General features: G+C 55.2%; 2 protein-coding genes across 14 annotated transcripts; one reads left to right on the top strand and one right to left on the bottom strand.

The window, feature by feature from the left end:
* Window positions 1-96: 96 nt before the first annotated feature.
* LOC121448119 (F-box only protein 44-like) lies at window positions 97-15,110 on the bottom strand. Of its 12 annotated transcripts, none has more exons than XM_041651851.1 (9): window positions 14,984-15,110; window positions 13,022-13,308; window positions 11,461-11,558; window positions 11,002-11,137; window positions 3,466-3,753; window positions 1,839-1,965; window positions 1,350-1,445; window positions 552-687; window positions 97-418 (listed from the first exon to the last, which is right to left on the bottom strand). In XM_041651851.1, the coding sequence occupies exons 2-9, from the start codon at window positions 13,284-13,286 to the stop codon at window positions 173-175; spliced, it is 1,392 nt and encodes a 463-aa protein (XP_041507785.1). In that variant the 5' UTR covers window positions 13,287-13,308; window positions 14,984-15,110; the 3' UTR covers window positions 97-172. The 12 variants fall into 12 exon arrangements, with proteins under 12 accessions (XP_041507785.1, XP_041507784.1, XP_041507783.1 ...); XM_041651850.1 differs by lacking the exon at window positions 14,984-15,110 and adding an exon at window positions 14,538-14,657; XM_041651849.1 differs by lacking the exon at window positions 14,984-15,110 and adding an exon at window positions 14,314-14,436.
* LOC121448122 (F-box only protein 2-like) lies at window positions 15,037-20,823 on the top strand. Of its 2 annotated transcripts, none has more exons than XM_041651861.1 (6): window positions 15,037-15,174; window positions 18,295-18,678; window positions 19,047-19,176; window positions 19,252-19,347; window positions 19,852-19,981; window positions 20,197-20,814. In XM_041651861.1, exons 1-6 carry the CDS (start codon window positions 15,153-15,155, stop codon window positions 20,329-20,331), a joined length of 897 nt encoding a protein of 298 aa, XP_041507795.1. In that variant the 5' UTR covers window positions 15,037-15,152; the 3' UTR covers window positions 20,332-20,814. The 2 variants fall into 2 exon arrangements, with proteins under 2 accessions (XP_041507795.1, XP_041507794.1); XM_041651860.1 differs by lacking the exon at window positions 15,037-15,174 and adding an exon at window positions 15,267-15,573 and having other exon boundaries at window positions 20,197-20,823.
* The last annotated feature ends 62 nt before the right edge of the window (window positions 20,824-20,885 follow it).

Here is a 20,885-nt window from a genome sequence, read left to right as displayed (position 1 = left end):
TGACTGTATTGTCAATAACCAAAACAGGAGAAGCGAGTGCAGGGGAAGGGGGGTGCCGGAACCCCACCTGCATGTAAACCCCAAACCAGGTTGGATTTACTGAAAACATTTATTACAACAAAATGTCAAGGCCGGCTTGATGGGTTTGCCGGCAGAGGTGGACAGATGGCTGTCAGAGAAAGTCTACCAAGGGATGGATTTCTGCATCCAAAGAAGGGTGTCTTCCGCCCATCACTAGGGTATCTTCAGGCGGAGGTCTGGTAGGGGCGGGGTTCTTGGCTGTCCTGTGGCTGATAATGATGCTGCTGTTGGTGACGCGGGGCCCGTACCAGCCTTTCCAGAACTGGGTGTCCTGGCCCCCATGTTGAAAGAGGATGTGGCGGACACCTGGAGGGTAATCTGAGAAGGTATGGGAGACCTGGGGAGGAGGAGAGAAGCAGCCATTGAGACTGGGGAGCAGGAATGTAGTTACTGCAGAACAATTGCCCCTCATTCTTCCACAGCCTGACCCTGGGGAAAGCGAGTGGCTGAGCGGGCAGGTGGGGTCTCACCTCCTTCCACGTGGCATCATTCCACTGCTCGATGGTCACAGGTGGAGGCTCGAAGGAGTCCAAAATGATATAGTCGGCCGAGGCCAACTGTACCCGGATGTGATAGGTGCAGCCACAGTCTGCTCTGGGGGCAAACCTAGGGAGGATAGAGCAGAGGGTGGGCACCCCTGCTTTCGAAGGCTGGCTTTGGGGACAGCTCCCATCTGTAAGTACCCCTCTGTCCATGACTACTAGCAAGCTTTGCACTCCCTGTGTCCGGAGGCATCCATCTACATGTTGCCTCAGTTTTCCATCCAAGAAAAGGGTGTGAGCTGGAAAACCAAAATGGTCTTCTCTGAAGATGTCTTTCCAAGTCTCACCATATGGTACAGTAGATGTTCCGGAACCCATGCAATGGCCTGCTTAGAGCTTGTTCCATTATTCCCAGGGGATTGGTCCCCAGAGTCTTGTGCCAGTGACTATAGGTGCAGAGGGGGAACTTGGGAAAGGACAATAGGGAAGGGTTGAGGTTGGAGCTTAGCAGTGGAGAGTACGACAGCCTGAGACAGGTCTGGGCTCCATCCATAGCACCAAAGAAATCAATACAAGATGGAATAACTGCGGGGAGGGGTGGGAAGCACTGTGTAAGAAGGCTGTGAGCTGTCACAAAACTCAGGGAGGGCCCGAGTCCTGGGGTCCCAGGGCAGTTAGCTCATCGGAGGTCTCAGTGGCCATTTACAAACACGGTTGAAGTTTTGTACCAACTGTCACAGTGGCTTGGCTGGAGGGAAGACACAGATGGGGACAAAGGCCACTCACCAGTCTTTAATGACAATGTCGGGCCGGAAGGTGTCCATCAGCTCCTCCCAGTAGCCCTCAGCTTTGAGGTCCACCACCTGGGACTTGAGGCACATGCTGGGGACAGAGGACAAGACTTGCATTGCCAGTGTGCTAAACAGGGTCCTTCCTTGCCAGGTAGACGGCTCAAGGGGCTCCCCATCCCCCAATGGACAGACCCTGGCTGAAACTCCTCGGGTCTATATGAAGGAAATGGGGCGTTAGATACCATGGGACACCGTGGAGAGTGGTGTGTAGTTGGCTCCTGCTCACGGCTTTATGTTCAGTGAGCTCCTGGTTACCTGAAACCCTCTGACTGCCAGCAACCGCCACTAAGTTCACTGCTCCTGGACCCCCTCCTTGAACTTCTAGAGGCCCCCACTTATCCTGGCAGTTGGCAGGGTCCCCCCGACTCTCTGCCCCCAGCATGGCCTCCTCCAGCCTCCCAGCCTCTTCCACATCATTGCTTACCCATAAGAAGTGACAAAATATTTCTTGACCCTGGGGTCAGGAAAGTTTGTGCCATGTGCACCAGGGAGGCTCTCCACCTTCCACTCATCCCCACCATTGTAGTCTAACCGCCATGATTCCATGTTCTCTGGAGAAAATGAAGCGTAGGTGAGATTCCCTTCAAACTCTGCCAGCAGTTGCAGCCTTGAGGTACACACTTTGAGGCCCATTCTGGTCCTGGCAGACTTCAGGGGGTTATGAATTAATCAGCTTGCTTCTTCTCCTGGAGGGTACTCAGCAGCCATGGATAGCACCCCACCAGTCCAAGAACATCCTCTGTGCCTTGGGTCCCCCGCATCACCTCTGACTTCAGTCTCACCCCTTCCTACTCTGCCCCAAACAATAGGACCGAGAATTCTGAGCTACATCTCACTTCTCATATTGCCACGGGGCCCCCACAACCACATTCAATCCTCACAGACTATGATCACAAGGGGTCTGTGATGGAGCTGACCTTAGGGCTGATGGGAGCTGTGTGACCCAGCTCCTAGGGGCCAAAGGAACCCACTGTTCCGACACCGTTAGATACCCTTTTCCTGGGCAAGTGCCAAGATGGCACATTGGTGTCCCCTGAGCTAGTAGCTGCAGGAGTCCTGTGTAGGGAGGGACCTTCAGGAATGGGGTCAGATCCAGGGACTCCCCCCACCCTTCAGGCTAAGCATAGCAGACCTTGAAAAGCTCCAGCGACCAGGTGAGCTCTGCCGTTCCACTCGCCCATCCCCCACGAGCTCACAGTGTTTTCATGTATTCTAGGGGGCTCCCCAACATAGAAAAGAGTGAGAGAATTCGGGGTGCTGGGAGATTTAAGCAAGGTTAGACATGGGGGCCACATAAAAGGCAAAGAGTGGCTTGGTTAGGTGTCCTGAGCTGAGCTGGCAGCCTGGCTGGGCAGCTTCTGAGTGGAATCGGTCACGTAGGGAGATCGAGTGTCTGAGGCACGGCTGAGTCTTGGTCATCCTCCAACGATGGCCATTCTAAGCGCTAAGTCAAGCGACATTTCAGGGCCCAAAGTACTCTACAATGTAGACAACCACTCCCCACTGTTTGTCTGCCTTTCCAGAATCATAGCGGGGACAGGGAAAATATGCCAGACATTCGATGTGTACAGACAAGGCCTCTTTCTCCTTATGGAGTCCATGTAGCCCTGACTGTCCTGGAACTCACTTTGTAGATCAGTTTAGCCTTGAATTTACAGAGATCCGCCTGCCTCTGCTTCCCTAGTGCTGGGATTAAAGGTGTTCACCGCCACATCTGGCTCAGGCGTTCACCCAGGGAGTGAAGATGGCTAGGCAGACAAGGGATTCTTGCTGGCAAGCCTGAGTTGAATCCCAAGGATCCGCGTGGGTCCCCCTGACTGCCACATGCACTCACCCCCCAGTCATGCGCACAGAATAATTTAATAGATGAAGGGGCTAGGCAGGTTTGAGGCCCAAACAGCAAGGAACAAGAGCACGGTAAGTGCTGGGGACATGGGAACATTGCAGGCAGTGCCTGCCGCAGAGCAAGCACAAAGGCCGGGAGGTTCAGGAAAGTAGACAGCAGGCTCTCACGGCAGCCTGGCCTTTACGAACCGCCCCCCGCAGCCCACCTTCGGCACACGGGTTCCGAAGGAGGTTCCTCTGCAGGCTGCACAGGAAATAGAAGATCTTCCAGTCTTCCACGGGCTCTTCCCAGTCCTCGGTGATGAAGCCGTCTTGCAGGCTCTTGCGCTTCCACAGCGTCACCACATCGATGAGGTCTCGCCAGAGGCTGCAGACCAGGCGGCAGTTACACAGCAGCTGGCGGGCCGGGACGTGGGTGAACAGCTCCAGCAGAATGTTCTCGGGCAGCTCGTTGATGTTGACCATGGTGGCAACAGGAAGCTCTGCTTCCAGGCCTGGGAGCGGTAGAGGATGACAGAGGCGGTGAGCCCGGAGCAGAAATCCGAAAGGACTGCCTCCTCCCCTCCCAAGGTTCTAGAGCTTGCTAGGCGGGTCTTCCTCTGACCCGAAACCCTTTGAGGAAGCACTTATAGGGTGGGGGTGGGGCAGGGTCCCTGAGATCGCAGGGACCCTGCTACCAGCCTTTGGCAAAGGGTGGCGTGAATGCTGTACCGGACTGGGCGGCTTGTGCTCCAGGTATCAAGGAGTCTGCTAGGGCCGGGCGGTGGTGGTGCACGCCTTTAATCCCAGCACTGGGGGGCGGGGAAGGCTGGTGGATCTCTGTGAGTTCGAGGCCAGCCTGGTCTAACAAGAGCTAGTTCCAAGGATAGGTTCCAAAGCTACAGAGAAACCCTGTCTCGAAAAAAAGAACAACAAAAAAGTCTGTTTGGGTTATTCGGATTCTAGGTCAGCTCAGCCTGGGCTGGTTTTCAAAAACAGCTACGAGAACAAAATTAAGCTTTTAAAAATTCTTTGCAGTGCTAGGGATGGAACCTAAGGCCTCATGCACGCCACTGAACTGTATCCCCGGCCTTGAGCCCAGCAGTTCTAAGCCAGTTTGGGCAGCAGAACAAGGCTTCATCTCCAAAAAAGAACAAAAACACAACAACCACAAAAAGACAAGATTCTTAAACGCCCCCCCACACACACACACTGAAAAATAATTGTTTAGGAGAGGGGTCTGGTGGTGAATTTTTGTAATTCCAGCACTTGGGAGGGAATTTTTGTAATTCCAGCACTTGGGAGGTGGTAGAAAGAGGATCCAAGATTTCTAAGTCAGCCTGGGTTACAGGAAACTGTCCGTAACCCCTCACCCCAAACTGCTTTGTTTTAGATCCAGTTGGCCCCTTGACCCGGAAAGAGTCTTCCAGGGTCACTCCCCAGTTCCTTAAGTTTTCCGTGTCTAGTCCTGACGTCACTGCAGTAAAACTTCGTTTTTAAGGCCCAGGTGCTGATATGTTGCCTTAGGCGTTACGTGATTGGCAGGCCAGAATGGGGGAGTGTCTGTAAACTCTAGGTCATTCCCGCCCCCTCACCTGCCCCTGGGCGGGGGTGGGCTGAATCGGGCTCTAAGCTGTCACTCAAAAGAGCACAGCTGCCTAAGCCTGGGGAAAACGCTTTTCCACCTATTTCCCGGGGAAACAGAAACTCCCAGGAAGCTGGTGGTTTTGTGAGGGCTCCTTTCCCAGAACACGGGAGGGCGCGTGCACACTGGCTCCTGCCCTGGGGGAGTGATTACCACGGAGGGGAGGAAAGGACCACAAGGGATCTGGGCCCTATTTAAAAGCTTAGCTAGAGAGGCAGCTTCCAGGGGCTGGGGGGGGGGGGGGGGGCGGGGGCGGCTCAGCCTTTAGATTACTGGCTGCTCTTTCAGAGGAGCCGGGTTCAATTCCCAGCAACCACTTGACAGTTCACAACTGCCTGAAACTCAAGCTCCGGGAGAGCTAACACCAATGCACATAAAATTAAAGAAAAAAAGGTGATTGAGAGAAGCAGGGTACAGACTGATACAGTCTTCCAAATGCTTACCATTTTTTAAAAAGTGTCAAAATTATAAATAAATAAATGAAGATCAGTGGTGGCACACCCTCATGATCCCAGATAACTCAGAGGGAATTTTGAAATTTTCAGCCCAGCCCCAATTTATACCCTGTCTCAAAATAAAAAGTAAAAGTAAACAGGGCAGGGAATGTGACTCATTTGGAGGATGCTTGCCTGGCAGGAACAAGTACTTCGCAGGGGGAGGCAGGAAGGGGGAGCTGCCGGGTGGTAGCTTGCTTATCTAACACTTGGGAGGCCCAAGTTCCTCAGAAGCAACCGACAAAAACCCAGGTAAAACTATGTGGATTAAAAGACTTTGCCAAACTCCTGATCGCTGCCTAGTCACTGGCGCCAGAGTAGGGACCTCCCACTGCCGTGGCCCTGGTGGCAATTCCGCCCCAATGACACCTTCACCCGCAACAAGCCACCTTGCAAAGGAGATGGCTGTGCCCCTGATGTGCCTGGGTGGAAAAATCCACGCCGGGCTCCGGCCGGCTCACTCGCGAACGTCCCTGCTTGGCGCCTGAAGCCCTCTGCACCAAGGAGAAGCCGGTGTCGCCACCGTTCCGGACACTCGAGTACGGACCGCAGGCCCAGCGTCCCGGCGCCGGACTCGAGGACACCGGTCGCGTCTGGCCCGAGCCTCCCCGCGAGCGCGTGACCTCCGTCTCCGCCCCCCCACCCCCTTCTGCCCTCCCCGATCCCCGTTGCCCCACCCGGCCGCGACCTGGGCACCGGGCGGCCGCAGCTCTGCTGGGCCTTGGGCCTGCACCTTGGCGACGAGTTCCTCGGTCGCCCCGCCCCGCCCCGCCCCGCCCCGGCCCCCACTCGCGTCACGCACCGAGCAGCGGCTCTCCGCGTCGGTGCGAAGACGAGCTCGGGGTCCTAGGGGCCCTCGCCACGCTGCTGCTTTCCGGGCTTCGGTCTCCCTCTCCAGGCGACAGGCGGCTCAACAGCCTGCTCCCACTTGGCTCCGGCTTCCTTCTCCTGCGAAGGAAGCGCTACCTAGACTCTAATCCCAACCACCAGCCACCATTTATCCGCTCCCGCGCTCACCCACCCGGAGGGCCGTTTTTCGATTTCCGGCTTTTTCTTTTTGTTTATTTGTTTTGCTTATTGGTGTTTTGAAACAAGGCCTTTCTACCTGGCCCTGGCTGTCCAGGAAGTCACTCTGTAGATCAGGCTGGCTTTGAACTCACAGAGATCCTGGTGGGATCTCTGATGTCCAGGTTCTTTCTGGGTTTTGAGTGATCCTGAGGACAAAAACGTTATCTGGTCCTAGTCAAAATTAATTAACTCAAACGTTTATCAAGTGCCTATTTAGGCGATCATCAGGGCTTGTGAACCAAGAGTGCAGCTCAAGGGGACGTCACTAATTCTGGTCAAGGCAGGTGACTGGTCCATCCCAGCTCACCCCCATCTATTTTATTGTTGAGTGAGATAATTAACTCAGATGAGTATTGCGCACCTACTGTGTGCTGTGCTCAATCTAAAGCAGTAAGGCTCTGGGCAGGGGGACAACAGTAAGTGGGTCCTGGCACAGCCTGCTTGGGCTGCGCAGAGAAATCCACCAGGATTAAGGGCTGCCATGACCCCATCCCGAAATGGTCAGCCCCTCTCTGTAGCATGGGCAGCAGCGACACCCCTCCCTCTTTAGGGACAGGCAGGACTGTCCGTGAACCCACCCTTCCCTCCAAAGCCACAGGGCACAGGAGGCTGGGAAACGTTTTATTTGGCTGTGTGGTAGGAGGGATGGAGTGGACCTGGGGTCAGGGGACAGTGTGGGAATGGAAGATCCAACAGTTGGGGCTTGGACATCTCCAAGCCATAGAGAACTTGGCCAGGTCCTTCTGCTCTGTTTCCCCATTCCAGCCCCCAGAATCTGGGTCTATCCTCCCCCCGCCCCACATCCTGATTGGGATTCCTCTGGGTCCTCTTGGGGGCCCAGACTCATTGGTGCCCACCTGGCTTTCTGGGATTTGCTGGCGACAAGGACAGTGTGACCATACCTGCCTATCTGGTACCAGTCCTGACTTCCAAGCCAAAGCAAGGAGGACACCCAGGACAAAAGCCATAGTTGACAGCCAGGCTGAAGTCTGGCCAGCAGAGCAAACTTCCACCCCAGACTGTCCCCCAGTGTCTGCATCATAAAAGGCAGTCCCCAAACCCGTCCCTGCTCTAAGGACCCTGAGGGAGTAAAAGGTCGAAGGTACAGACAGATCTGGGCAAGCATCTGAGCTTGGGGATCTCTCTGTTGTAACTATGGAAACTCTTATATCCACCTAACCTCAGGTACTGCACCCTTTAGAGGGGCCACCTTGCTGGAGAGCTGGGCTCTGGAGAGAGGAGTGTGACCCAGACCCTAGAAGCTTTACAGAGGCAGCTAGGGGACAAAGACAGGTCTGGGAGTGCCTGGCTTCTACCCTCCCCCTTCCCAAGCCTGGCCCTTTCTGACAACTGTTTAGGGTTCAGAGGATTGGGGCTCAGGGGCCATCAGGGCAGCGGGGGCCCGATGATGATGCTGCTGTTGGTAACTCTTGGGCCGTACCAGCCGGCCCAGTAATGAGTGTCCACGCCTCCGTGCTGAAACCAGATGTAGCGGACGCCGGGAGGATAGTTGGAGAATGTGTGTGAAACCTGGGGTGCAGACAGAAGGAGGGGAGCAGTCAGGGACTTCTATGTAAGACCCATCTCAACAAAGCCGGGGACGGAAGCAATGGCTCTGAGTTTAACAGCATTGGCTGCTCTTTCAGAGGACCAGGAAATGATTCCCAGAATCTACAGGGCAGCTCACAACCATCTATAACTCCAGTTCCAGGAGATCTGTCACCCTTCCTGGCCTCCTAGGCACATAGGCAAAATACATGTACACATAACATGAGGATAAATATTAAAAAAGGAACAACATAACAAGAAAAAAACAGAGCTGGGGATGTAGATTCATCAAAAGTGCTTATGTAACATGCATGAAGCCTGGGATTCTGTTCCCAGCACCATGATGGTACAACCTCTAATTCCAGCACTCAGGAGGCAAAGGCCGGAGGACCAGAAGGTCATCTGTGGTTACGTATTGCCTTAGAGGCCCTCCTGGGATATTTGAGACCCTGTCAGAAAAGGATAAAACAGTTGAAGCTGTAGCTCAGTGAAGTGCTCTCCCGGTAGAATAAAATGCATAAAGACCCATGCTCAATCCTCAGTATAAACCAGGTGGTGGCAAAAACCTGTGATCTTAGCACTTGGGGGGCAGAGGCAGGAGGAGCCCGAGCTCAAGGCTGTCTTCTGCTATGTAGTAGTTTGATACCAGCATGGGCTATATGAGATCCTGTATCAAATAAATCAAAACACAAGTAAAAATAAAATTAGAATCATGTTTCTCAGCTTAGAAAGGGCTGGATTTTACTCAAGGTTCAACTGTTGTGTACATAAGCACTTGGCTCACCTGCATTTTTTTTAAATATTTATTTATTATGTATACAATATTCTGTCTGTATGCCTGAAGGCCAGATGAGGGCGCCAGACGTCTTTACAGATGGTTGTGAGCCACCATGTGGTTGCTGGGAATTGAACTCAGGACCTTTGGAAGAGCAGGCAATGCTCTTAACCACTGAGCCATCTCTCCAGCCCCTCACCTGCACTTTTGTTGATAAATCTTTACTGGAACAGGACCCACTTGCTGTCTAAAGCTGCTTTCTCACAGCAGCAGCAGAGCTGAAATGTTAGTCCTTATGTTTGGATATCCGTGTGTGCATATGTTTGTGCATGTGAGTGCAGTATCCACAGAGGCCAGAAGAGGGCGCTGGCACTATTACAGGTAGTCGTGAGACACCTGGTATGGTGTTGGCAACCAAACAAAATCTTTTGAGACAGGGTTTCTCTGTCTCAAACTTCTCTGGCTGTCCTGGAACTTGCTCTTCCTAGGCCAGGTTGACCTTGAACTCACAGAGATCCACCTGCCTCTGCCTCCCAAGTGCTGGGATTAAAGGCATGTGCCCCGCCCCCAGCCTCAGACTCTTAAGTACTAGTATCACAGGCTTACATCACCGCACCAGGATTTGTATCTGGCCTCAGTGGTAGAGTGCTTGCCTAGCCTGTGTGAGGTCTTAGGCTCTATATCTAATCCCACCAAATAAAGAAAAGGAAGACCTTATGTAAGACCATGGCAGTCTTCTCAATGGATGGTGGACAGGTCCAGACAGACCCACCATACGCTAAAATCCAGCTAAACTCAAGATATAATTGTTAAACCCATTGCCTATTATAAAAACTATTCTCAGGAGAGTGCTGGTGAGGGCAGATGCTCCTGGGTTTCCTGTGGGTCGCATTCCCACTGTAAAGTAAAATTTAAGTTGGAGGCAGGGGTGGGGGCGTTGGAGAGATGGCTCTGTGACTAAGAGCACTGGCTACCATCAGGAGGGCTCAATTCCCAGCACCCACACAATACAACACCTTGACTCACAAGCTCCTGTAACTCTAGTTCCATGGGATCTGGCACCCTCTTCTGGCCTTCTCGGTACTGCATGCATGTGGCCCACAAACAGGCAAAATACAAATAAATAAATCACAAAAGTTGGGGTCTCTTGTAGGGATGCTAGATATTACTACAGCAGTCACACATTCTGGATTTTGTCTTCCTCTTTTAGGCAGCACATGTTGCTCTCTCTAGATGTTGCTATATATGGCCTCCTAATCCCCCTGCATCCACTCAAGTGTTGGGATTCAGGCATGAGCCACCATACTTGGCCCTGAACATTTCATTTTATTTTTCTGTGATACTGGGGTTGATCCAGCACATGCTAGGCGGGCGCTCCACCCTGAGTGTTATCTTCAGCCCTCCTTTCTCACTGTTTCCCATTTTGGAACAAGACCTCACTAAGTTGCCAGACTAGCCTTTACTCATGGCTGCCTCAGTTTCTCAGCACTGAGCATTTCTGGTGGCATAGCCTTCATTCATCTATCTATCTATCTATCTATCTATCTATCCAGCATTATATTCGTATTTATTTACTTATTTTGGTTTTTTTTGAGACAGAGTTTCTCAGTGTAACCTTAGCTGTCCTGGAACTCCCTCTGTAGACTAGGCTGGCCTCGAACTCACTGAGATCTGCTTGCCTCTGCCTCCCGAGGGCTGGGATTAAAGGCATGTGCCACCACCACCCGGCGTCTTTATTTATTTTTATCGCATATATTTTAAGTTTCACTTTATCTTATATGATCAATGTTTGCCATCATGTATGTATAGGAACTATTTACGTGTCTGTCACCTGCAGAGGACTGAAGAGGGGACTGATCTCCTGCAACTGGAGTTACAGATGGTCTGAGCCTCTATGTGAATGCTGGGCTTTGAACCTGGCTCTTCTGCAAGAGCAACTGTGATGGGACCTGCCAAGGGCATGTCTTCAGGCCGGGTTATTTATTTAGAACTGGGGATGGGCCAGGGCCTCGTGTATGTTGGGCAACCAGTCTGCCACTGAGACATCCTTTGAGGAAATATTTTTTGAATTGGGGCTTTCCTGGTCTCCCATCCCTGATGGCTAAGCCGGAAGCTTCCTCCTATTTCTCTGCGGAAGCAAGGGAGGCTGAGGTTTAGAGGAGCAGAAACCCAGGTGAGAGAAGGCAGAGTTTGGGTCTGTGTCCTGGTCCCTGTGGGGTCCCTGCCCACATACCTCCCTCCACTTGGCGTCGCTCTTCTGCTGGATCGTCACCGGGTCTGGCTGGAAGGTCCCCAGTGGTGCGTGCGCCGACGACAGGAGCTGAACGCACAGTTGGTACTTGGACCCGCAGTCTGGCCTGGCTGCGAACCTGCCGGTAGAAGAGGGAAGGGCCCCTGAGGACCTGGGAGATGAGGGGCAGGGCAGGGGTGGGGCGCCTGGACGGCAGGCCCCCCCCAGACCCTCGCCCCATCACTCACCAGTCTTTGACCTCGATGTCCGGTCGGGTGGTGTCCATCAGCTCCTCCCAATACCCTTCAGCCTTGAGGTCCACCACCTGGGACTTGAGGCAGGTGCTGGGTCAGGGAGGAGGAGGGGCTGGAGTTCAGCATGGGACCCCATGTTAGAGCTTGGGCTCCCCCCACCCGAAGGCCCTAGATCTTACTAATAGGAAGTCACGAAGTATTTCTTGACCTGGTCATTGGGGAATTCCTTCCGCTGGTCTTTGGAGAGATCTTCCACCTTCCATTCGTCTCCTCCGTTCACGTCCAGGCTCCAGAACTCAAATCCCTCTGTGGGGAGAGCAGAATCTACCATGCAGGAGACCCCTCAGGGCACCTTCTCCAAGTACTGCTTCCTCTCAGAGGTGGGAGTCCCAGCTGCCCTCCAGCCCTGTGCTTTGGCATGGTAGGTGGCACATTAGTGCCTCCTGTGTGTTCTGGGCGTAGGGAAGAAGAATCCTGGGTGATCAGACCCAGCGGTGACGGAGAACGCTCTGGCAGACAGACTTGCCTCTTACTCACTCCAGCAGACATGGGCTGTGTGGCCATGGGCCCATTACTTTCCTTCTCTGAGCCTTGGTCCTCTTGTTAGCTAGAATCAAGCACAGAGGCACACACCTGCCATCCCAGTAGGCTGAGGCAGGAGGATATCTGTGAGTTCAAGGCCAGTCTAAGCTATGTACTGAGTACCAGGCCAGACGGGGCTACATGGCAAGATAGCAAGACCCGGTCTCAAAAAAGCAAACATAAGGCTGGCAAAATGCGTCATCGGGTAGACGCGCTTGCCACCAAGCCTGATGACGTGAAATGGACACCTTCCAATCCCACGTGGTGGAAGGAGAAAACCGACTCTCCCAAGGTGTCCTGACTTTCACGTGTGCAGCTGCAACATTCACAGCTCTCCCCCACCCCACACACCTAACACACGCATAAATAAACGTCAAAAGAGAAGGCTCTGGGTGCCCTAATCCCTGAAGGCTTTGGGCCTCAGGCTGTCTCTATCGCATAGGTTTTGTGTTTTTTTGTTTGTTTGTTTTGACACAGGATTTTTTTTTCTGTAGCTTTGGAGCCTGTCCTGGAACTCACGCTCTAGACCAGGCTGGCCTCGAACTCACAGAGATCCGCCTGCCTCTGCCTCCCGAGTGCTGTGATTAAAGGTGTGCACCACCACTGCCTGGCTCTGACCTGTTCTTGGAACCACAGTGCAAAAGAGACTTCATCCCTAGGCAAGATTCCTTCTGGGACAGTCCCCACAGGCCTAACCTGGGGTCTGTAAGTGAGGACAACAGACTGTGGCTTCCACTTTTGTCTTTGGCACAGCCCGGTCCAATCAGCCACCATTTCTTTTCCTAGGAAAGGTTTTAGGAGAGGCTACCCTCAAATTTATGACCCTTCTTCTGCTTGTCTCCCCAGTGCTGGGATTATAGTATTAGCACCAATAGAAACAGCAATAATCACTTTGTTTGGAGAGAGTCTCAGGTAACCCAGACTGGCTTCTAAAGGATGATCTTGAACTCCCTACCGTGGGTGTCAGCATACCCAGCTGAGAAATAATCTATAACAAACAGTGCCCTTGGCCTCAGTCTACCCATCTGAAAAGCGTGTACATTAATAGTTCCTACTTCTAAGAATTATTGTGAGAGGAATAAAGGCCATAATGTATGGTCAAAGGGCTCACAACCAGTGTTCAGGACATGTCCGCTGGTCTCCTTACAGAGCATGTGTCCTGTCAAGGCAGACAACTCTGCACCCACCTTCCGCACACGGGTTGTGAAGGAGGTTCCTTCGGAGGCTTCGCAGGAAGTAGAAGATCTTCCAGTCAGCCACGGGCTGGTCCCAGTCCTCGGTGATGAAGCCCTCTCGAAGGCACTTGCGCTTCCAGAGGGTCACCAGGTCAATGAGGTCTCGCCAGAGGCTGCAGACGGGTCGGCAGCGCAGCAGTAGCTGGCGGGCCGGGACGTGGGTGAACAGCTCCAGGAGAATGTTCTCCGGTAGCTCGTTGATATTGCCTACAGCCATGGCAGCGGCTCCTGGCCTGCCCCTGTGGGTGTTAGAGAGCTACGCTAGACATCCAGCCTCCTCCCTGGCACCGGGCATTTCCAGCGCCCAGGGATAGAGAGAGTCCTAACTCAGCTGGCACCGGCTCTCTCCAGTCACTGGCTGCGCTGGCGACCTTCAGTTTCCTCTGTAGCAAACAGGGCGGGAATGGTACTCCCCTCTAGGAGCAGGGGCAGCTCCAGGTGCGTGGGCTAGGGAATCTCTCAGGAAATGGTGAGCTCTGATCTCTTCCAACCCGACCCTTAAGGACAGCTCTGTGGCTGCCCAAGGAGCTACCCAAGGTCACACATACAGGAGAGGAGGGGGAAGCAGCTCCGGACTTTACTGAAGGCAGAGCCAGCCATTTTCAATAGGCCGGCAGTCTTTTAAGAAGAGGAAAACAATGGGAGGCCTTGTGAGCTCCGGTCTGCCACTCCTCATCCTCTCCCATCCCCCCAGGGGAAAAGGCGAGAGATGATGAGCGGGGTTATCACTGTCTCAGGACCCGTCACGGAGTACAAAAGGCTCAGTGACGTTCTCAAGATCTCAGAGAACCTGACCCGCTTACCTGAAACTGGGGAAAGGTGGGCGGGTGGACAGGAGCCTTCCTATCTCCCTCCCGCACCCCGGTGGTTGGGCTCTAGCGGAAGCTGCCCTCCCCCGCCCAGGGCCCCGGTAGTCTCTCATTTCTTATGCGTGGCCCTAAAATGCGCTACCGGCTCAAGATGAGATATAGACCTCTGAGCACCGATGGCGTCCCCAGCCCAGGTCCTCGAGGTCTCACAGTGCAGTGGGGGGTAAGCCCCGAGGCCAGGGCCTTAAAGGCGCTGGGCCTCCAGGATCGCAGAACGGCACCTGCCCTCGCCACCGCTAGGTCCCTGCCCACTGCGTCTCCGTCCCCGCGCTGCGTGCTCCACCTCCCGAGGTCACCTGCGATCAGGAGAGCTGTGCAATCCCGCCAGGCCGTGAGGCTGTACTGCCCGGGCCTGCGTGGCCGGGGGTTACAGACCTGTCTACTACTCGCCAATCCTCCCCCGGACGGGGCGCTCAGTCCCCCCTCCTTTGGTCACCAGCGCCTGGTTGTGTTGCGTGACCGGTCCTGGCCATAGAACAGATCCCAGAATACGGCCCGCCCACCGCTCAGCAGACCCCGCCCCAACCCCGCCCCACAACATCGGTCCCTCTGCCTCCCGGTTTTCCTAGTCACTCGCGTTTAGCCGCGCTGCGCCGTACCCCCGGTTCTTGGGGCTGATCCATCCGCGCCAATGGTGGCCCGGGGTGCGATCCGTCCACTGTTGGGCAGACCACGCCTCCTCCCCACCCCATTTCTTCTGTCACCCGCCTTTGATCCGGCTGCACAACAACGCTGGGTCTTGGAACTGCGCCTTTCTGCCAATGCTGACCCCGCCCACTGCCCTTAAGTCCCCGCCCACATTTCCTTCAAGCTCCGCCTCACCTGCGCACTCCGGGAACGTGCCCCCACCGCAACGTAGGAAAATTACCTGGGGGGCGCGAAGTCGCTGATACCCCCAAACTCCATTTGGCCTGGCGCCCGCACTCTCTCCTCCCCAGATGCCCGACCCCTGGTGTCCTTCCGCCGTCACCCTCCAGGCGCACCGGGAGCCCACCCAGCCCGTGGGTGCCCCTCCCCAGTACCCGGCTCCTCCTGGAAGCCGCACCTTGGGCTCCGGGGGCGCGGGGCTCCCGGCCCCCAGCGTGGGGTCAGAGGCTGGGCGGGGCGCGCGGGGCCTTTAAGAGGCGCAGTGGCACGGACCAGGCTGACGCGGGCATCTCCAGGACTCGCCACCCGCAGCGCTCGGGTTCCTCTCTGTCGACGGTGCCGCAGCGATGGATGGAGATGGTGATCCAGGTAGCCGTAGCCGGCCCCGCTCGCTCGCGCCAGACCGGGGAGATCGGGAGGACGAGCGCCCCAGCCGGCGCTCAAACTTTCGGGACAGCAAAATCCCGGAGACAGTCTAGGGAGCAGTTTTCTGCTTGGTGTCTTGGTGTGGAGGGAGGAGGACGCCTGGGTCTCCAAAATGGCATCGGAGGACTCTGGCATCCCAGGTTCCAGACTTCCTCGGGTTTGAGAGCCGGGTTCTTGCAAGCTTTAGTTTCCATCAACTTCTTCCATTTGCTAGTTCTGCCTGCCCTCCCTCTCTCATGAGCCTCCGGACTCCCCGCCGGGTCCTGGGCTCACCAGCCTCACTTTTCATCCGTACCAGATTCCTGAGGGACGCCCTCCTTTGGAGGGGCCGCCTTGTGTCGGGTTAGTGGTCTGCTCCATTGGGACCAAGCTAGGGCTGGGTAGTAGGTAGTTGGGCTACTTTTGGCGGATGCTCTGGGTCCTCAAGGATTGTCCAGTCATCTTTTTTGGCACCAAAGACCCCACTCCTTCCCACTTCCAGCTCCCTGCTGGGCCTGTAGGTGGTTGTTTGCTGAGTCAGGCTAGAGAGCTGCCTGCCATGACCCCCACCCCTTCCTCACAAACCACTTTTTAGGAGAGGCGAGGCCCTCTAAGGCGGCCAAGCCACCTTCCATAACTGAAGCCCCTTCCAACTCCCAATTCTCCACCAACATCATCTACAGGGCCCCAGAATAGGCTCCTATTTTTCCCCTAGGGCCCAGGAAGTCCCTGGACTCAGGGGCCCAATCCAGGTGAGTGAGTCAGCGTGGGGTCAGCGTCCAGGGTTAGATAACTTTCCTACAGCAACAATGTGGCGAGTTGTGTGCGAGAGAGCAGGGGGGGGGGGGCTGTAATCCGATCTGGGGCCCCAACGCCAGGCCTAGGGGCCAGGAGAGAGGACTGGGTGAGGTGCATCTTTCCGGGAGCATCAGGTATCCGCTGGGGCCAGGGCAGGGCTGGGGTGGTGGTGGAGAGGTGAGGACATTGGGTCCAGCTCTCCAGAGAGCTGTGGGAAACAGGATGAACAGGCCGTTTCCCTCACTGCTTGATAATGCCCTGTGCCAACAGAGGAGTAAACCCCTACATATGAAAAAAGCCCCCCCCCCCAAATCATAGAAATGCAGGGAAAGTGGTGTGTGTGTGTGTGTGTGTGTGTGTGTGTGTGTAAGATTCACCATGGTTGATAGAGAACTCTGTGTGTTCTAAAGAAAGAGGGTAAATTCTGATTCAGCTTTCCAATGCTGGCAGTGTGGGGATTGCTGGCTGCATCGCATCGGAGGTTTGGGGAATAGGCCACCTGTCCCCTCCCTGCCACAGGCCTGCTCCCCAACTGCTCTGGATTTTCAGGGCCCAATCTTCAGGACCTCTGAGAGAAGTGACCTCCATTCCCCGGGGTGACTGGGTCCCCTCCCCACTGGCCCTCTCTCCTTCAGAGATACCAGGCACTTAGTGTCTGCTTACTCAAGGCTTCCATGGCCCAGATGAGGCAGGCTCAGATCCAAGTGATACCTACTGCCTACACCGTCCTGGGTGTGCAGTGAGCTGACCTCGAGAGCACAGCCTGAGAGATACTGCTTTCTTCTTGGGGCCTTGCCCCCACCATGGGGTTCTGACTTTAGCAAGAGTGGCTGTCCCTATGCCCTGCCCCTCTGTGGGGGACGGGGTGAATATCAGTATAAATTTGATGGTCTAGCACAATGCCGACTCCATTTCACAGATGAGGAGGCTGAGGGTGAGGGATGGGAAAGGGGGCACCCTTCCCCCATCACCCAGTACCTCTCCCCCTGTTGGTTTCCCATCCCCACTCTATGCAACATTGGCTGGCTCGGGACAGCCCAATTGCTAGCCCATTCTCTCCATTCTGAGTCCTTGGGTCTTCTACCCTAATACTGCCAGTGGGACCTATACCAATTCACTTCACACCTTCAAATCTGAGCATTTTCATCCACAGTATCAAAACCAAGATCAGAATACTAATGCAACCAATTCTTTTTTTTGCTTGCTTTGTTTTTTTTTCCCCCTCCAGACAGGGTTTCTCTGTGTAGTTCTGGCTGTTCTGGAACTCACACTGTAGACCAGGCTGGCCTCGAACTCACAGAGATCCACTTGTCTCTGCTTCAAGTATGCTGGGATTCAAGAATGCTGGGATTAAAGGCATGCGCCACCACTGCTTGGCTCAAAAACATTCTTTTGGTAACACCGCGGCTCTTAAAGCTGGCTCCTGTGTTGGACCAAATGGGTTCAAACACAGACTCCAAGTACTTATAAGTTGTGTGTGGTCCTGGACCTTGTCACCTCCCTTTCCCTTCATAAAATAGATGCTTTGAAGATTTAGGAAGTAATTCAGATGCTCCCAGCAGTAACTTATGCTTGCTAAGTGCTGATAAAATACAGTAGCTCCCCACTCCACACGAGGGGCTAGGCACTAGAAGAAAGCAGTGTCTCCCAGGCCATGTTCTTGTGCTAAGTCCACTATACACAGACATCGTGAATGCCTTTGGGTGTGGGCTGGGAGAGAGTGTGCTAAAAGTATATCCAAGAAGGCTCCCCGGAGGAGGCAAGGACCAGAGGTCTGGGAGGGTACTTAGGAGAACTGACCCACAAGTACAAGATCATCAGTAACCCCAGATACCTACCTGTGGGTGCCTACTAGCCCTGTGGGGGAAGCTGCAGCTGAAGCAATTCTTCTGGTTTAGGGGGAGTGTCTTTGGCTCTACCTTCGTGGGGTTCCCTCCTGGGCACAGTTTAGAGCCACAGAACTAACTAACTCTCTCTCTCTCTCTCTCTCTCTCTCTCTCTCTCTGTGTGTGTGTGTGTGTGTGTGTGAGAGAGAGAGAGAGAGAGAGAGAGAGAGAGAGAGAGAGAGAGAGAATTTAACTACTAGTCCTTCTTAGAACTCTCTATGTAGACCAGGCTGGCCTCACAGAGATACACTTGTCTGTGCCTCCTAAATGCTGGGATTATAGGCCAATGCCAGCAAATCCCCGCTAAGAACTTCTGGCCCCCTGCCGTGGTTGCCTCAGAGTAGGACGTGGAGGGGGACAGTTTGGGAGTCATAGCTTCCCCTTGCTCCCCGGTTCTCAGAGAATGGGAGCCACCCCGAGGAGGTGAGCCCAGAGGAGCAGCCAGAGGAGGCGGGAGCCGACGCGAGTGCAGAGGAGGAGCAGCCCCGGGAGGAGGAGGAGGAGGAGGAAGAGGCCGAGGCGGTCGAGTACCTGGCCCAGTTGCCGGAGCCGCTGCTGCTGCGCGTGCTGGCCGAGCTGCCAGCCTCGGAGCTGGTGCAGGCCTGCCGCCTGGTGTGCCTGCGCTGGAAGGAGCTGGTGGACGGCGCCCCACTGTGGCTGCTCAAGTGCCAGCAGGAGGGGCTGGTGCCCGAGGGCTGCGCAGATGATGAGCGGGACCACTGGCAACAGTTCTACTTTCTGAGCAAGAGGAGGCGCAACCTGCTGCGTAACCCGTGCGGGGAAGGTGAGGGCCACACACCGGAGTGCTCATTGCCCCCTCTAGAAAACGGCCCTTGGTGCCAGCCCACTTAAAGTTTAAATGAGATGAAACACGGTGTAATATCCGGCCCAGAACAATCCTCTGCTCCCTGGAGAGCCTTCCTAGGGTATCCACTCTCAGTGAACTGCGGATGGACAGGCCCAGTGGACTCTGGGTTCGGGGACGGGGTAGAATGAGGAAGCGCCTACAGTCCCATCGTTCATCCTCTGCCCACTGAGACCTTGAGAAGTACCCACACCCATTCTGCCTCCCACTACCAAGGCAAGAGCCAGCCCTGCCACAGCCTCAAGTAGGGGCCCTGTGACCAGGGTGGGGCTCTTGTGTCCCCACAGAGGACTTGGAGGGCTGGTGTGACGTGGAGCACGGTGGGGACGGCTGGAGGGTGGAGGAACTGCCCGGAGACAGTGGGGTGGAATTTACCCAAGATGACAGCGTTAAGAAGTACTTCGCCTCCTCCTTCGAGTAAGAAGAAGGGGCAAGGGGGGGAGAGGAAGGGGATAGCAGGGGCCTGCGGGATCCTGATGCCTCTTCCCCCAGGTGGTGTCGCAAAGCGCAGGTCATTGATCTGCAGGCCGAGGGCTACTGGGAGGAGCTGCTGGACACCACCCAGCCCGCCATCGTGGTGAAAGACTGGTGAGCGGCTGTGGAGGGGCGTGGTCAGGACTAAAGGGAAGGGAGAATGGTCGTGTGCCACACTTCTGTGTTGCGGCCACGTGACCCACAGGTCCACACGTGACCACAACGTGTAGAAAGCTATTTCCTGCCTTGAGTTTAAAATGTTAGCGAATGTGTGCGCGCTTGCTCTCGCTTAAGGCAAGGCTTACACCCTACCTGTATACACATATCCATATACAGTCCCATTTCTGTGAGTGTGACCGTCCTGACAATACGTACCCCCTAGCATGGCTTTGGTTCCAAAGTTGGGTCTGGCTCATTAGTCCCTATCTTTGGCTCTGAGGCTCAGATCCCTCTTCTCTGTGGCCGCAGCTTCCTTATTTGTGCAATGGGAACACTGTGTGTGTGTGTGTGGGGGGGGGGGGAGACACTGGCCAGGCATGGATGCTGGACTGGCCAGAAGAGATCTCTGGCAGAGTGAGGCTCAGCAGATGAGGCCTGCACCCCGCCACTCCCCTGCAGGTACTCGGGCCGCACGGATGCCGGCAGCCTGTACGAGCTCACCGTGAGGCTGCTGTCGGAGCACGAAGATGTGCTGGCGGAGTTCAACACCGGGCAGGTGGCAGTGCCGGAGGAAGGCGGCTGGATGGAGGTGATCCTGCAGAGTCGGGGGCGGGGCGGAGGCGAGGACATCCTGGGTGGAAGCTCCGCCCACAGATCTCCGGCGCCGAGAGGGTGGTCCCGGGCTCGTGGAGCCAGCGCCAAGTTCAGGCAGCAATCAGAGCTAGGGCCGGGGCGCTGCGCCCTCGTGGGGTGACAGGAACAGCCGTAGAACTCTGAGACTGACGCAATCCCCTTCATCCCCAGATCTCCCACACCTTCACCGACTACGGGCCAGGCGTCCGCTTTGTCCGCTTCGAGCACGGAGGGCAGGACTCGGTCTACTGGAAGGGCTGGTTCGGGGCCCGGGTGACCAACAGTAGCGTGTGGGTGGAACCCTGAGCGACCCCTACCCCCAGCCGCCCTCTAGGGGCAGAAGCCTGGGGTAGAAAGGCCTTAATTTAGTTGGTAGCATCCTCACCTGCCTCATCCACGCCTTGCACCTGCCTCTCCCCCGCCCCTTCCTCCAGCCTGGTCCCTGCGGGAGAGAAGGATTTGTTGCTTTATTGTGGGATGGCTTCCATTTGCATTTCCACGGCAGTCGCTTCTAGAATGTACGATCCGAGGGGGGCATGGGGCTGCTGCAGGATCCCGAGCATCTAGCATTGTGCCTGCCTCAAAGTGGGCACGCAATAAATATTTGTCCAAAGAAGGAGATAATGGAAGTGCAGATGAATGGACGTCTCCCCGTCTCCACCGCTGTCTCCCGAGGGCCTCTGGCCTGGCCTGGAAAAGTACTTGGTGACAGTCCAGACGCTCGGGTTTCCAGGGGCTCTTGGGTTGGTATGGGGCCAGCTGGGCCTGGGCAGCCAGCGGACAAAGGCTAGGATTGTGAGACCAAGGAGGGACTGGCTGAGCCTGGCGCCTGAGGACATCCTAGCTGCCCAGAATCCACA

Source organism: Microtus oregoni, unplaced genomic scaffold (genome assembly GCF_018167655.1).
Source record: "Microtus oregoni isolate MIOR12 unplaced genomic scaffold, Mior012 000005F_ref0000423, whole genome shotgun sequence".
Taxonomy (NCBI): Eukaryota; Metazoa; Chordata; class Mammalia; order Rodentia; family Cricetidae; genus Microtus; species Microtus oregoni.
Note: the sequence above shows the minus strand (reverse complement) of the source record. Positions and strands in the feature narration are given on the sequence as shown.

Coding starts and splice junctions, on each gene's coding strand:
- LOC121448122 (XM_041651860.1), top strand. CDS start 15,468: ATGAGCCTCCGGACTCCCCGCCGGGTCCTGGGCTCACCAGCCTCACTT. Junction 15,574..18,294: donor GAGGGGCCGCCTTGTGTCGG/GTTAGTGGTCTG, acceptor CCCGGTTCTCAG/AGAATGGGAGCCACCCCGAG. Junction 19,982..20,196: donor AGGAAGGCGGCTGGATGGAG/GTGATCCTGCAG, acceptor CTTCATCCCCAG/ATCTCCCACACCTTCACCGA.
- LOC121448119 (XM_041651851.1), bottom strand. CDS start 13,286: ATGGCTGTAGGCAATATCAACGAGCTACCGGAGAACATTCTCCTGGAG. Junction 1,966..3,465: donor TCGGAACCCGTGTGCCGAAG/GTGGGCTGCGGG, acceptor CATTTTCTCCAG/AGAACATGGAATCATGGCGG. Junction 1,446..1,838: donor TATTTTGTCACTTCTTATGG/GTAAGCAATGAT, acceptor CTCTGTCCCCAG/CATGTGCCTCAAGTCCCAGG.